Source organism: Amblyraja radiata, chromosome 5 (genome assembly GCF_010909765.2).
Source record: "Amblyraja radiata isolate CabotCenter1 chromosome 5, sAmbRad1.1.pri, whole genome shotgun sequence".
NCBI lineage: Eukaryota > Metazoa > Chordata > Chondrichthyes > Rajiformes > Rajidae > Amblyraja > Amblyraja radiata.
Window position 1 is genome coordinate 54,165,226 of NC_045960.1, and position 17,749 is coordinate 54,182,974.

The window sequence follows — 17,749 nt, forward strand, 5'->3', positions numbered from 1 at the left end:
GACATCTTCTTCAACTGTAATGTCCTTAGTACTTGGCAATTTACAGAGCCACACAGTTCATCTGATTATTAATTATTACACTGATTTTTCTAATGTATTACTTGATCAAATAATCAGTAACACATGCCTGGCATATTTCAGTCCAACTATTTATTTTAGGTGTACTTCATAAGCCAAGATCATCAATGTTAATGATTAGACAGTAAACCATTGCTTGATCCACAATGTCCACTTATATCCACAGTTCATCTTTCCAGAAAACATATACCTCATTTTCTCTTTTCCTTGACTAATTATTAAAAGCACTGTAAATAATCGAAAATGAACAGTACTGCCCATCAAAATAAAATATAATAGAGATTACGGGAAGAAGGCAGGAGAATGGTGTTAAGAGGGGAAAATAGATCAGACATGATTGAATGGCGGGTAAGACTTGATGGGTCAAATGGCCTAATTCTGCTCCTATCACTTATGACATGTCCTCAGCGGTTTCCTCCCAGTACCTTGGTCCACTGAACCTCTTGGTCCTCTGCGCTGGTTTCCACTGTATGTATTAGAACTGGGCAGATATATTGTAAGTCATTCATCTGTGACATTAGTGTTTCTTCCTCCACAAACACTTCCTAATGTACTGAGCATTTTCAACCTTTTCCTTTTGGTTTCAATTCTCTGCGAACATTCTCCAGCAACTATTACAGGAAGTACAACATAGAGGGCCAGAAAAGGGGCACAATGTAGTGTGGCAAAAATATCAACGACATTGGGTGAGTTTGCCTTAAATCAGCCACATTTATAATCATTTAAATCGGGGGGGGGGGACCATGTAATCCCGTGCTACCTGCTCCATGGTCGGGTAGTTGGCGACTAAACCGTCTCCCCCATCTGGTTTGCCTGGTGAGGAGGGGGCTGTGGACCCCCAACAGGACCAAAAACAAGACCCGTCAAAGGGCGGATGAGCTACTAGCGAGCCAACGGTCATCCACACTTCAGTAGAAGTTGCGATCACTGTCGTACACAGCATTGTAAGGCACTGTGCCCCTTGATGTTTTCAACGATGATGATGATGATGGTTATTTATGCAAGTTTGTTAGTTGAGCTGTTGCCTCATGATTCCAGTGACCTGGTTCAATCCTGATCCTGAACTCTGTGTCGAGTTCAAATGTTCTAACAATGACCGTGTGGGTTTCCCATGGGTGCTCTATTTTCCTCCCACATCCTATAGGCCACCATAAATTGTCTCTAATGTGTAGGTGGGGGAGATAATTGGGTGAGGAGGGTTTTATTAGATGTGAATGTGGGAAGAAAATTAAATGGATACTGCAGGATTGGTGTAAATGGGTGGCTGATGGTTGCTGCAGACTCTTTGTGCTGAAGGGCCTGTTTCTGTGCTGTATGTCTCTATGGCTTGATGACGCAAATAACCAACATTCTACTGAAGCATTTATTTCAACTGGATTTCTCAGTTGTGGATTGTTGAAATGTTTTCAAATAGGCTGACCAAAAAATATATAAAATAGACATAGTTTAAGGTGACTGCAGCCTATATTCCTCCGGATGATAATGCTAAGCTTGCAATGAAAGACCTGCATACTGCCATTAGCAAACAACAGACTCACAACCCCGAGGCAGCCTTCATTGTTGCGGGTGACTTCAATCACTCCAACCTGAAGACTGTACTCCCCAAATTCCACCAACATGTCTCCTTCGCCTACATGTCTCCTGGAGAAGACAAGATTCTGGACAAAGTTTACACAAACATGGCTGAAGCCTACAAAGCCGCCCCCCTCCCCCACCTTGGACAGTCTGATCACCTCTCATTGTTCCTGTTCCCAAAGTACTCTTCACTCATCAGACGTGTTAAACCCACAGTGAGGACAGTTAAAGTTTGGTCAGAGGGAGCGGACTCCACACTTCAGCAGAGTTTTGTAAACACTGACTGGAATGTGTTTGCAGCTCAGGCCACCCTTGACTCCCACACGGGCATTGACTCCTATACCTCCTCCGTTTTGGACTTTATCAACTCCACCATTGACAGTGTCACCACCCTCAAACGGATTATCACATTCCCGAATCAGAAGCCATGGATGAGCAGAGAGGTCAGGCTACTGCTGAAGGCACATGACACCGCTTTCAGGTCAGGCGATGCTTGAGCCTACAGTTCATCCAGGGCTAACCTGAAGAGGGGCATCAAGAAGGCCAAGCACAGCTACAAGCTAAGGATCGAGGAGCACTTCAAGAACAACTCCGACCCCCGACGCATGTGGCAAGGCATCCAGGCCAAAGATCTTATAGCGGAGCAAGATAGACCACTCCTGCTAAATGCAATGGGCTGATGTGTTGTACGCAACGGAACAGAACGTGGGCCTTTTTTTCATCCATTTCCGTAACCGGACTGGACCCGACCCGACTCACAGTGTAATCAACATTGCGGGAGAACAGTTTGTGTTAATAAATCTAAATTCTGAAAATGTGGAGAAGATTTTTACCAAATAACTTTTATTTTTACGAGGATGTTTCCGTAACCGGCTTCCGTCTCTGCACTATTATCTTATGGGATCTTTGGTGCGGAGACGGAAGGCGGTTACGGAAATGGGGCCTTAAATTACCCATGAATTTGCCCATGACCGTACTACGACTTTTTCGTCGATTGGACTATCTTGCTCGCTATAGGATATTTGATCCAGGCCATCATGGACTATAAAACCCACCAACACCACCCCCACATACAGCGACGCCTCTTTCCTTGAGGAGCTTAACCACTTTTATGGCCGCTTTGACAGGGACAATCAAGAGATGGCCATCAAGGCTGTGCTCCCTGCTGATCACCAGCCCCTCACACTCACCCCCTACGACGTGTATGCGACACTGAGCAGGATTAATGCACAAAAGGCTGCTGGCCCTGACGGCATCCCTGGGCGTGTCCTCGGGGCCTGTGCTGTGCAGCTGACAGACGTCTGGACTGCCAACTTCAACCTGTCACTTGCCCAAGCAGTTGTCCCCATGTGCCTTAAAACCACCTCCATCGTGCCGGTGCCAAAACACTCCACTGCGGCAAGCCTCAACGACTTCCGCCAGTTGCACTTACTCCCATCATCACTAATGCTTCGAGAGGCTGGTCATGGCACACCTCAAAGACTGCCTACCCCCCACATTGGATCCCTATCAGTTCGCCTACCGCAAGAACAGGAGTACGGAGGATGCCATCTCAACGGCACTTCACTCCGCCCTCTCCCACCTCGACAACAGAGACACTTACGTGAGAATGCTGTTTATCGATTACAGCTCAGCATTCAACACCATTATACCCTCTAAACTGATCACTAAACTCAGCGTCCTGGGCATCGACCCCTCCATCTGCAACTGGATACTGGACTTTCTAACCAACAGACCCCAGTCTGTTGGTTAGAAAGTCCAGTATTAGGTTAGACAAGCACACCTCTTCAACCCTCACCCTGAACACCGGTGTTCCACAGGGCTGTGTGCTGAGCCCTCTCCTCTACTCCCTCTTCACCTACGAATACACACCTGTACATGGTACTAACATCATCATCATCACGTATGCAGATGATACAACGGTGATTGGCCTCATCAGCGACAACGATGAGTCGGCCTATAGGGAGGTCCAGCTCCTAGCAGCATGGTGCGCTGACAACAACCTTGCCCTTAACACCAAGAAGACCAAGGAGCTCATTGTGGACTACAGAAGGTCTAGGGGTGGCACGCACACCCCCATCCATATTATCGGGACGGAGGTGGAGCGTGTTTCCAGCTTCAGATTTCAATTACAACTCCAATGTAAATTTTCAGATAAATCAACTGATCTATAATATAGTATGAGCAAACTTCTTACAAACTCAATTTTACTTCGGAGTCACGTGAGTGACTACATGAAGAACCCGCCAGTACGCATGTGTGTCATTATCGCTACACACATTGTGAACAAGTCATTACGAGGGGAGGACGTTCCTCCCAAACGGCAGGGTTGAACCTGCAACAAGTAAGGTAGGAGAACTTAGTTTCTTGACTTACCTTTTTTACAGGCAGGCTGATGAAAACTGGCTGGGGAGAGTCTGCAGAACTGCAGGCAGCCAGCAATGGCCGGGGGCACCACTATCTCCCTTAAACGGCAGCTGGAGCCGACCTCAGCTCCAGCAGGTTGCCGACAGCGGTGGAGCATTCTGGAGCCATCATTCCGACGGCTCGGACAACAGCCCCACGGACCTATACTACATGGGTCCGAGGGGCTAGAAGGTGCTGGGTTTTTCCACAGCACTTGAAATAGCGGCAAGCGGTCAGTGCCCGAGAGCACTGAGTACGCGTTGGAACCGCTGGGCCTGGGTCGCGAGCGGCCAGTTCCCCGAGAGGACTGGACCGCGTTGGAGCACCCCAGGCCCAAGTGGAGAAGCGGCACAGTGCGGGAAGCACTGCACCGCGTTGTTTAAACTACCAGACCTGCGGCTGCGAGCGGCCAGCTCCCCGAGAGGACTGGACCGCGTTGGAGCACCGCAGGCACAAGGAGAAGGAGCGGCACAGTGCGGGAAGCACTGCACCGCGTTAAAACTGCCATACCTGCGGTTTGCGAGCGGCCAGCTCCCCGAGGGACTGAACCGCGTTGGAGCACCGCAGGCTAACGGCAGTACGGGCGGCTCAGTGCTGTGAGCACTGCACCGCGCTTTGGAGCACCGCAGGCCAACGGGGATACAGGCGGCACAGTGGCCGTGTACACTGCACCGCATTGGCACTGCGGGGCCTGCACCTGCGAGAACATACCGTTTTGCAGCGATGCAGGTCCAAGAAGAAATCCTCCAGTGGGTAAGTCCCATAGCAGCACCTTATACAGGGCTGTATTTCACTTCTACTATTACAGGGAAGTGGTTGAGAAAAAGACAGACTCAGGGAGAAGGAAGCAGCACCTTTTCTATAGGGCTATAATCATGCTTCTCTCTCCCCAGTAGACTCTTCTGTCAGAAGAGTGCTGGGGTCAAGTCTAGGGCAAACCCTGGACAGGTAAACAGATGTAAGAGCTGTAACAATGAGGTGATGCCTTTTCTAGTCACAAAGTACATAGAGTGCATTATTGGTCCTTTCCTGATAGAAATACAGGAATACTTATGTTGTGACTGAAGGATTTAGCAGTCCAAAAATTTACTGACAAATTCCATTCCCATCTGGGAAGTCACACGGGAATGTCTGTCTATGTTTCAGGGGGAACAACAGTACAGCTGTGAGTAAAGCTAACTGGGAAAGATCTACAAACCAGGTTAGAAGCCAGCATATGTTTTCTATCTACTGCAGGGGCAAACATTAGATGACACCATAGCTGTCACATGCCACTGGGGATTGTAAATCCCTGAATGTACTAAACTAATCAATTTATGCATCTGGTTACATCCTACCCGGGATTGATGCGGGCCTGTGTAAACCTGAAACCTCCTAGCAAAATCTTTTTATTTGGGGGTGACCTATCTAGAAGGTCAAGGAGTTGGACAATGAAGCCAAACTGGAGCTCATCTAAACGTCCAAACATCATCCTCAAGGGTATCGCCCCTATGCTGGAAGGTGTGTACACCCACAACACACGGCCTCGGGGATCCAGAAGAAAACAGTAAAACCAGAAGGAAGCAAGGAGGTTGGTGCGAGAAGACATCGAATAAATAACTTTTTGACACTCATATCTTAAACAGTATCCGGGGATACACAATAGAATTTTACAACACATAATCTTCTAGTCCAGCTGATATATCGAGAGAGGAATTTGGAGGAGAACACCAAGTTGGGCTATAGTATTTGCTGATGTTTCTACACAGAAACCTTTTCTATTGATAAGTATATTCGTTTTAAGAACGAAAATGGCAAGCATTGATTCAAAGGATGCTTACAATTTCAGTACCCATAACAGGTGACCACGGACGTTATTTTTATCTAATTGGATGGCTCAGCTCTAGCAGTATAGAGCACTACCTAATGTGTTTACATTAGCACCTAGGTTATTTACAAAATATGACAACCAGCCACACAATGGTAATGGCTTCTTTGGATGACATACTAATTGTGTGGAAACTTAGGACGGGCTGAACAAACGGTAACAGCCACTTAACAATTATTTGGAAACTAGGATCATTATCCATCCAATTAAATCAAAATTAAAGCCTTCAAACTAAAGGGATTATTTGGGGTTCACCATTAACTCAGTTCCTCATGTCAGTAACTTTGCCAACAGAGGTTACAACCTTAATAGAGGTATACAGCAAAATCATTGACATGAGGATAAACCATCCATCAGACTGGTAGCAAGAATATTGGCAACATATGGTTTCCAGCCACATAATTCAGACCCTTACATTATAAAGATTTACAGAAGGCCAAAATATGAGCTCTTAAAATTAATGGTGATCATTTCAATAGAATGATGAAGCCATACAGAAGCCATATTGGAACTAAATGGTGGAAAGATAACATTGGGCATTGCTCCAATCCTATCATTGTCAGCAACCAGTCTATGGTCCTACATATGGATACTATGCACTAGGATGGTGTGTTACCAATTCCATCTCCAGCTGTGGAGGAAGATGGAATACTATTACTAACATTGGGCATAACTACCTGGAAATGTTGGGTGTTTTTTCATGGCCTAAAGTCATGTTGCTCTGGAATATATTAAACAGGTTATTAGATTATAAATGAACAACACTACTGTGGTAGCACATATCAACCACATGGGTGAAAGGGAATCTACATCGTGTAACAATCTGGCCAACACAATTTGGCAACCTCATCAGGGGGGGGGGGGTACTAAGGGAAATACTACGAGACTCTGCGTCTGGTGTTTTTAACAGTACCCGACTGACCTACCCAACCATGGTTCTAGGTGGTATTAGGGAATGAGATTAGAACCATGCAGCACCATCCAAAACAGACGGCCAGAGCAATGGACATGATCACAGCGGGCCACAGACAATCAACCTAAAGACAATGTCTAAAATACATAAACTAATGGGAGGTGTGTTGCAACCATAATACATCATCCAGCCTGTTTCGAAGCTTTGTTAACCTACAGGGGCTTAGTATTAGTGACATCAACTGTGCCAGAAGTGGCCCATCTACTTACCTATGGCAAGAGAACGGAACAACAGCTTATGAGGGACACTTTTTATGAGAATTCCCCAAAGACCAGGTATTCCCAAATATGGGACATCAGCATCGTCTTAACGTTGTTATAGAACTGGGCTCCAGCCACAGCGCTGTCATTACAGTTTTTGACATTTTACAAAACTGTCATGCTGATGGCTTAGGTCACGGCACTAAGGACTCAGTCCCTACCAAATTAAGGCTGGATACCTTGACCAGTTCACCTGGCAACTTACACTTCTATATTCAGGAATTAGGGAACTAAACAGACAGGGGTCAGCAGGCCTTAAAATAACATTTTTTAGAGCCTACCCTACAGATGATTGACTGTGTTGTGAGACATCTACAAATATACATGGAACAAACCCAGACCATAAGTGGCACAGAAGAGGAACTTCTCATCAACGACAGACAGCCTCATTAAAGAATAACAGGCCAGGCCAGCTAAATAGCTAACATAGTATTGACATAAGTTGGTGTAAACACTAACTGGGTTAAAATCTCACTCCACCAGGCTGCAGCAACGTCGGCAGCATTTAAATTGGAGGTTCCTATGGATAAAATCCTCAGGACTGCAGGATGGCCATCGGAAAGAACATTCTAAGGATTATAACTAACCAGTAATGGAAACTGGAATTTTTCAGAAACATTGTTAAGTTTCTGTACCATAATTTACCCCAAAAAACAGGGGCTATCAATTATTATTAACTTTATGGTTATTTATATATATCATATTGATGTTTAATATGTTATCACTATTCTCCCCAAAACCAAGGCAGACGTGATGATGGACTCGTTCCACGGCTTGAATCACAGAGCTTTGAAATCTTCATGTAGTCACTCACGTGACTCCGAAGTAAAATAGTAAGATTAAACGAGAACTTACCAGTTCGAAGTTTGATCTGTATTTTATGAGGAGTAACGTTGAGGGAATACATGCCCTCCGCTCCCACCCTTGATCATAAACACAACTGGTATCTTTTCTCTAATCTTACTATGCTTAAGTCATTACACGTATCTGTGATTCACTCCGCTGCTTTGAAGAATGACACACGTGCGTAGTGGCGGGTTCTTCATGTATTCCCTCAACGTTACTCCTCATAAAATACAGATCAAACTTCGAACTGGTAAGTTCTCGTTTAATCTTACTATTAATTGTTCAAAACCCCCATTTTGACCTATGGTTGAATTTCCTTTCCTCCCATGTATCATAAAAATTGGCTCCTTGCTTCTGTTTTGTTTGACCATTACTCAGAGGATATAATAACTCACCTAAAATGTCCAGTTAAGAAGAACACATTTAGAGAATGTCAACGTTATTAGGTCAAAGGTATGAGTTTGAATCTTTTCCCAATCCTGCCCTCACCCTGCATGCACATATACTCCCAATGTAATTGAAATTCTCGGCTGGCGGAAACCCTGGATCATCCTTGCATCCTTAATATTGGATTCCAAAAGGAAATGATACATCTTTATTGAAGTTCTGACTAAGAATAATCCAGTGATGTTGCCTGATCCACTGACTTACTCCAGCTCTTTGTGTTTTTTTTCCCTCAAGAATAACTAGCTTTGTTTGACATGGCAATAAATCAAGATCTGCATGGCTCCACTACTCCACAACCGAGTCAGTCACTATTGCATGCAAATTGAATAGAAAGCATTGTATTTTAAGGAAGGAAATGAAACGTCACAAATACGCTCATAATTTTGGCTATTTTCCTTGGTTGAGAGTGATAAAAGATTTAGGGGAGTTGGTGAGTTCTTCCCCTTTCATACTTCGTAAGTATCTCTAAAATTAGGAATCGGGGAAACAAAAGAATGAAGTAGTTGGATCGGATCCTCCTGTTCATTTCCCTGTCACATTGTCAGGCCGGTGCTTTTGAAATGCTCAGAGGAGTCTAGGCCAAGAATCTAGTGGACATTGGAAGAATACTTAGGTTTTCTTCCCAGATGTGGCAAAGACGTATATTGATGTTGTAGATCATTGGGCTGCTCCAGATTCTGTGGGCAAACTTCTGAAAATAGATGCACTGAAGCTTAGTGATATTCAAAGCAAGATTTTTGATCTGCAACCAGACACCCAAACAAAGTACTCGAGGCATCGGCCATTATGGGAAAGTTGTGGGAAGATGTATCAGTGCCATCATAAGAAAGTCATTCAGTAACTACTGTTATCGCACTGAAATGCTTGAGTAAAGCACAAGAGATGCTTCAAATAATAATTTCACAGTTTTGTGATAAACACACTATTAGTAGGCTATTCCATTCATAAAATATGCAGTGAATAACCACCAAGGGGTGTTTTTGATGACAAATTTGCAAAACATTTTCTCCCACAGGGAATGGATTCTTTTTATTCTAACTGTGTAGAGAACAGTATTCATATGGAAATGAACAAAACGAAATATTGATATGAAACAAAAAATAAAACAAGATGAAAAATTGATAAAGCCCTAATATTCTGACAAATGGGAGCTCAGCTACAATACTCAGCAAAGACGGCCGAGATATAATTAAAAAAAACTTTAAATATGAAATTCACATATGCCTATTACTTGTTTACATAGCACCAGACTCATATCTCAAAATTCTATACTTAACTGTCAAGAGATGCCAACATTTTTTGGACTGAGACAAAAATTTGTTGTTGATTTCAGGTATGATCTTTCAATCAATGTACCATATTTATTTGTATAATCCTCCAAAGATACGGGTTTTCTGGATGCTGCCAATGTCATCAAAGGATGCAAGAACATTTATTTTTCCAATATAGCCGTCTCAGTGTTGCGTGAAGTTCCTTTGGATCATGACACCAAATCGATGTTCAGTAAATCTTATCCATAGGCCACTGATCAATATTGAGAGGGCTAAAAGGCTGCAATAAAATCTACCCAGGCTATTAACATTTCAAAAATAATCAGCTGTTTAAAGCCTATGAAAAACATTGCAAAAGGAGAAACTATCCAGAAACATTCAAGTTTTAGCTTTCCTCCAATATCTGGTGGATGTTTGAAAGTGACAGAAATTAACCTGAAGCCATCATTTTTGCCTTCCACTCATTTCCTTTATCACCGACATCTGTCAAAGACTTTCTACACTCTTGTCGTTGTGACTGCACAGTAGGGCTGCAAAATTGCAGATGCAGCAGCATTGAATATACAGTCATACAGAACAAAAACAGGATATTCGACCCAAGTCATCCATGCCGGCCAAGGTGCCCCATATAGGCTAGTTGCATTTGCTCATGGTTGGCCCAGTTCATGATGAACCCATATCCATGTAACTGTCCAAATGTCTTTTAAATGTTGTTATTGTATCTGGCAGCTCGTTTCATATACCCACCTCTGTGAAAAAGCACCCCCTCACGTCCCTATTAAATTTTTCCACCTCACCTAAAACCTATGCCCTCCAGTTTTTAATTCCCCCATGAGACGTAGTCTTAAAAACTGTACTTTTACCCAATCTATTCCTTCATGATTTTATACGCATATAAGTTCACTCCTCCCACTCTGCATTAGGAAAAATAAGGACCCAGCTTGCCCAACCTATCACTATAACTTGGGCACTCAATATCTGGCAACATCCTCGTAAATCTCCTGTGCACAATTTCCAGCTTATGACATCTTTCCTATAGCAGGGAAACCAAATCTGAACACAATGCTCCAAATGCAGTCTTATCAACAGCTTGTACACCTGTAACATAATGTCCCAACTTCTTTCCAATTTCATCAATGTGCCAAAAAAACCTTCTTCACCACCCTATCTACTTATGACGCCATTTATACAAAACCATGTACTTGTACACTTAGATCCCTCTGCTCTGCAACAATCCCCAGTGAAGATCTGGTTTGAAGGTTTGACTACAAACTTCTGGTTCCCAAATTTCAACACCTCCCACTTACCTGAATTAAACTCCACAAGCCATTCCATTGCCCATTAACCTAGCATATAAAAATCCCGCTGTTATCTTTGATAACTATTTTCACTCCCTACAATACCTCCTATTTTAATGTCATCAGCAAGCTAACTGATTACGCCTTGTACATTCTCATCCAAGTCATTGATGTAGATGCGATGACAAATAGCACTGGTCCCTGAGGCACTCCTCTCATCACAGACGCCAGTCTGGAAAACAACTTTCCAGCACCACGCACTGCTTTCTATCATAAAGCCAATTAAACATCCAGTTAGCCTGGATCCCATGCGATCTAAAAATTCCAGAGTAGCCCACCATGTGGAAGCTTATTTTTAGTTGTGTTTAGTTTAGAGATACAGCATGAAAACAGTCCCTTAGACCCACCACTTTTGCACCATCCAATGCTCACCTCTTCACGCTAGTTCTATCCTACTCGTTCGAGACAAATTACAGAATCCAAGCCCCAAAGATAAATGACAGAAACCAGAGCTCCAAAGGAAAACCCACGCTGTCACAGGGAGAATGTGCAAACTCCGTACAGACAGCACCTGTAGTCAAGATCAAACCCTGGTCTCTGGCGCTGTAAGGCAGCAACATTACTGCTGCGCCACTGTGCCGCCCTGATACCAAAAGCCTTGCTGAAGTCCATTTAGACATCGTCTGCAGCCCTGACCTCATCAAACTTCTTGATTACCTGTTCAAAAAAACTCTATTAAATTCCCGAGGCACAATCTCCCACATATCCCTAATCAACTAATCTACTCAAATCCATGTATATTTTACCCCTCAGAATCCTCCACTAACTTACCTACCACAGATGTTAGGCTTACTAGATGTATGTATACATAGATAATAGGTGCAGGAGTAGGCTATTCGGCCCTTCGAGCCAGCACCACCATTCAATGTGATCATGGCTGATCATCCACAATCAGTACCTCATTCCTGCCTTCTCCCCATACCCCTTGATTCCGCTAGCCCAATGAGTATCTAACTCTTTTGAATGCATCCAGTGAATTGGACTCCACTGCCTTCTGAGGCAGAGAATTCCACAAATTCACAACTCTCTGTGTGAAAAAGATTTTCCTCATCTCAATTCAAAATGGCCTACCCCTTATTTTTAAACTGTGGTCCCTGGTTCTGGACTCCCCCAACATCGGGAACATGTTTCCTGCATCTAGCGTGTTCAATCCCTAAATAATTTAATGTTTCTCGAAGATATCCTCTCATCCTAAATTCCAGTGAATACAAAGCCATTCGCTCCATTCTTTCATCGTATGACAATCCCACCATCCCGGGAATTAACCTCGTGAATTTACGCTACACTCCCTCAATAGCAAGATTGTCCTTCCTCAAATTAGGAGACCAAAACTGCACACAATACTCCAGGTCTATGGTTTTCACGTTATTCTTTGCAATACTTTTTAAATAGAGGCACAACACCAGCCACACTCCTGTCTTCCAGCAGCTTACCCATATCTAAAGATGTTTCATATATCTCAGCCAGGACTCTTGTAATTTTTTCTCCAGTGTCCTTGGATATATCTAATCGTCCAGAAGATTTATCTAGCTTCGTATACCTTCAATTGTAATACAGACTGTCCTTGAAACATTTTGATCTGGCCTATAGCAGCTGTTCCCTGAAACGCTAATCTGCCACTCCTGTCCTGCCCTTAACAAGGTTTCTACAATGGTTTTAATGGCCCAGTCGCACGTACCAATCTACACCCTGAGGTAGGCCTTGCCTATCAGGCCTCTGGTATTGAATTAAATGTAATTTAATCCAACGGTCTTTCATGTTCTGTACCGTGCTTCTGCCTATCCTGTGGACTGAATCGTTCCTCGTTTGGTAGTTCTGGTGATCTCACAGCATCTATTCAAGGAATGTCAGCGTGACAGTGAGGTTTCTGATGGTAGAAATCTTGGCAAGCAGTAAAATTACCAAAGAGGGAATATTTTTTGGAAAGTCTCCATGAAACTCCATGACTCTGGTTAACCCTATTTCACAGAAATGTGATGTATCATCTTAGCACGAAGAGTTTAGATATGATTATAGATATTGCCCCTGGTGGTTCAGTTTAGCTAGTTTAGAGATACAGCGCGGAAACAGGCCATTCGGCCCACCGACCAGCAATCCACGCACACTAACACTATCCTACACATGCTAGGGACAATTTACATTTACACCATGCCAATTAACCTACAAACCTGTACGTCTTTAGAGTGTGGGAGGAAACCGAAGATCTCGGAGAAAACCCACGCAGGTCACGGGGAGAACATACAAACTCCGTACAGACAAGCACCCATAGTCAGAATCGAACCTGGATCTCTGGCCCTATAAGACAGTAGCTCTACCGCTTCGCCACTGTGCTGCCTGAGGCTTTATCCAATGGCTTGAACTGCATCTGCGATTATGTTCATTCACAAAAAAGATTAAATATCTTAAGGGAAGCATGACTATCTACATGATCACATTTGCTCTACATTCCCCTTTTAGATACATACTCCAATCTATATGGTCTGGTGCTGAAAGGGGAATGAGACTGCAGGGACAATCAGGTACCATATTTCCCTTGGGAACACCATCTAAAATCAGTCTATGTCTATCTGTTGACAGAATGTCACATCCAGACAGACCTCAGCATATTCTAGCTCCAAAGGCGGTTTTCATTTTCACTGCTAGATGAGAAAAGAGGCACTACACTCCATTGTATACAGACCAAAATGTAATGCACCATCGCAGACTTTGTAAACCAATACCTAATACTCAAGGAGGTAGCTCGAGAGATTGTGGACACATTGGTGATCATTTTCCAATGTTCGAAAGATTCAGGATCAGTTCCTGTAGATTGGAGGGTAGCTAATGTTATCCCACTTTTCAAGAAAGGAGCGAGAGAGAAAACTGGAAATTATTGACCAGTTAGCCTGACATCGGTGGTGGGGAAGATGCTGGAATTAATTATTAAATAAGTAATAACGGCACATTTCGATAGCAGTAAAACAATTGGTCCAAGTCTGCATGGATTTATGAAGTGGAAATCCTGCTTGACTAATCTTCTGGATTTTTTTGAGGCTGTGACAAGTAAAATGGATGAAGGAGAACCAGTGGATATAGTGTATCTGGACTTTCAGAAAGCCTTTGATAATGTCCCACACAGGAGATTAGTGGGCAAAATTAGAGCTCATGGTATTGGGGGTAGGGTATTGACATGGATAGGGAATTGGGAGACAGACAGGCAAAGGGTAGGAATAAATGGATTCCTGTCAGAATGGCAGGCAGTGGCATGTGGAGTGCCGAAAGGTTGGGTGCTGGGGCTGCAACTATTTACAATATATATTAATGATTTAGATGATGGAGTTAAAAGTAACACTAGCAAATTTCCAGATGACACAAAGCTGGGTGGCAGTGTGAACTGCGAAGAGGATGCCAGGAGGTTGCAGGGTGACTTGGACAGGTTGAGTGAGTGGACAGCTGCATGGCAGATACAGTATAATATAGATAAATGTGAGGTTATCCACTTTGGCGGCAAGAACAAGGAGGCAGAATATTATCTCAATGGTGTCAGATTGGGAAAAAGGGAAGTGCAACGAGACCTGGGTGTCCTTGTACACCAGTCACTGAAAGTGAACATGCAGGTACAGCAGGCAGTGAAGAAAGCTAATGGCATATTGGCCTTCATAATGAGAGTTTTTGAGTATAGGAGTAAAGAGGACCTTCTGCAGTTGTACAGAGCCCTGGTGAGACCACATCTGGAGTTTTGTGTGCAGTTTTGGCCTCCTAATTTGAGGAAGGACATCCTTGCTATTCAGGCAGTGCAGCGTAGGTTCAGGAGGTTAATCCCCGGGATGGCGGGAGTCATACGAGGAAAGATTAGATACAGTGGGTTTGTATTCACTGGAGTTTAGAAGGATGAGAGGGTATCTTATGGAAACGTATACAATTATAAAAGGACTGGACAAGATAGATGCAGGAAAAATGTTCCCAAGGATGGGGGAGTCCAGAACCAGGGGCCACAGTCTAAGAATAAAGGGAGGCCATTTAAAAGTGAGATGATAAAAAACTTTTTCACCCAGAGAGTTGTGAATTTGTGGCATTCTCTGTCATAGAAGGCAGTAGAGGCCAATTCACTGGATTAATTTAAAAGAGGGTTAGGTAGAGCTTGAGGGGCTAGCGGAATCAAGAGATATGGGGAGAAGGCAGGCACGGGTTACTGATTGTGGATGATCAGCTATGAGCACAATGAATGGCGGTGCTGGCTCGAAGGGCCAAATGGCCTCCTCCTGCACCTATTTTCTATGTTTCTAAGCACATGGGAATTCTAAACAGCTCCTTAAGCATCAAAATCATGGGTTCCCTTGTACAATTAGAGTTGCTATTCACACAGGAAAGGAGAGGGAGGATGAGATGAAAGAAAGGCAGAGAACAAATGCAATCCATTGATTTCTGTTTTTTGTAAATGCAGTTTAAGTTTTCATTCACCTCATGAATCACCCCTCTTCATTGAAACTCAAATGCAAATATATCTGTAATGCCAATTCCAGACTAACATTGGATGGCCAAAGCATGTCCAGTTTTGTACAGGCTGCACACATTATTGAAAATTGTGTCATCTCAGAAATGTTCACACATTCGGATATGTTTCTTTTCGTGAAGATCAGTTAATGGAAATGGCAAAAACTAAACTGGAATCATTGGTTAATGTGGTTGAAGAAACAAAGCAAAAATTTAAAATTGTTAATGATAAAAGGAACGCCTTGCTTTTAGTATAAAGCCTAAAAGAATGGTGATATACATGTTAGAATTACTGACAGAAACAGTTATTTTTGTGTCTTTTTTAAATCCTCAATGGGATGAGAGATTTTGTTTTCTTGCATTTTAAGGACTATAATAGATACCTACATTGTTACAAAAATGGAACCTCCCAGCTTAATTTCTCTAGCACAAGATTCATTCACTCAAATAAAGCACCAAGTAATGGATAACTGCTTATACTCTTTATCTTCTATCAAAACTTGATCCCCAACTGAAGAAACCATGTCTCCCTCGTTCTATTGCATACATACCCATGAACAGTTTGTTTACATAACTATTAAGCATGCAAAACACACAAAGGCATGCAACAATGGAGGATGTAGTGCTTGGTCCTCACCTAACACTGCAGTCGGTACAAGTGGATCATTAGGCACTGTAGGAAAACATATCTCATGAAGAACACATTTACATAAATTACTTTTAAAGCAAAAACAGCATATTACTTCAAAATGCAAATAGTACAGGAAGGGGAAAATTAGAGGCCTATCATTAGTTCAAAATAACCAGCCACAAAAACAAGACTCACACTCATTTCATCTACAGGTTATATAAAGATTTATTCTTTTAACTATATTCTGATTAAAATTTAAAAAATGTGTGCAATAAAGAAAATGCACATATTAACTGAGGGCAAGACAGATGGCCAATTTTCTGGATGATTTAGAAACTAGACAGGTAGTCATTACCAGATGAATTAGGCAAGAAATTACTACAGCTGCAATATCATAATCAACTTATGGTGTCAGGTTTGATTCTTTTAAACTGTTTGTTGGAATAGACAAGAAACGCAAATTTAGATTTAAATTAATTTGTTCCTCTGTATCTCTTTTTTAAAATAGAAAGTCACTAATTTAGTCGTTACATTTTACTTTGTGAATTTTTTCTCCATGGATTAATTCATTTCTTAAATCATGTAAACCTTCAGAGATCGGGTAATTCCACTATAAATCATGAACATCACCACTTAATGCTATTGACACTATTATCATTACCTATAAATGTGTAAATATCCTATCACACTTTCTAAATACCTTGAAATGGTGGCCATGTCAAAATAGCCCATTACAGCCCTGTTAAAACAATAAATATAATAGAGACAAACCAGTCTCTACCCTTGGCCAGATGATTGAAAACGTCCTCAACTGTTTTGGCAGAGGCAAACAAATACACGTATATGTGCTGATCAAATGACAATATATTAAAATTGAGATATTAATTTTTGAATGAATTTCAAAATAAATGAGTTGGCTGTACTAGAAGAAAACAGCAGTGCGTCAGAGCTATCAATAAAAATTGCTTTTTCATTATATACAAAAATGTAAAATGACACTTTCTTCAGATATGTTCTATTCTTCCTAATAATTTAATGAACATAAATAATAAAGTCTGTGTTGCATTAGGCTCCATGATTATAGAAGATTCAGCACTTTTCCTGTTTTGTCAATTTTTTCGCATTTATTCCACTACCCAAATGAAAACAAAAAAAACTCTCAACTAATACAAATAATCTTCCAATCATGGAAAGAACAGACATTACCATTTCAAATATTTCTAAATTAAATAATTTGAAGGTAAACACCGTTTTAGAATTAAAGTTATTTTGAATCTTTATTACATCAACTTTAAACTCACTGACTTTTTTTTTCAATTTTCTACAAAGGCTCAAACAGCTGGAACACACCAAATTCTTTAATCAATTTGTGGCCCTTGTCTGTGGCCCTTGACACAAACTCAGACTATTTGACACGGGCCAGCATCACAACTAATCTTGATTCCATTTTCATTTAGCATCTTCACAAACATATATTCCAATACCCATAAAGAGATTAGCAAATTGACTTTGGCTCATTGTGTTCAGAGTATAGATTTCCAATTTGGGCTTCAGGCTATATTAA

At 42.2% G+C, this 17,749-nt stretch overlaps 1 protein-coding gene across 11 annotated transcripts in view; it reads right to left on the reverse strand.

The window, feature by feature from the left end:
* The window catches only part of ptprk (protein tyrosine phosphatase receptor type K), a 575,861-nt gene that overhangs the window by 58,752 nt on the left and 499,360 nt on the right, over positions 1 to 17,749 (reverse strand). For 6 of the 11 annotated variants that reach the window (XM_033021236.1, XM_033021234.1, XM_033021231.1 and 3 more), the window contains one exon: positions 16,192 to 16,227. The exons of the other annotated variants lie outside the window; for them this stretch is intronic. In XM_033021236.1, coding sequence (XP_032877127.1) covers positions 16,192 to 16,227 — 36 coding nt within the window. The remainder of the gene's footprint in view (positions 1 to 16,191; positions 16,228 to 17,749) is intronic. 11 annotated transcript variants of the gene reach the window in all.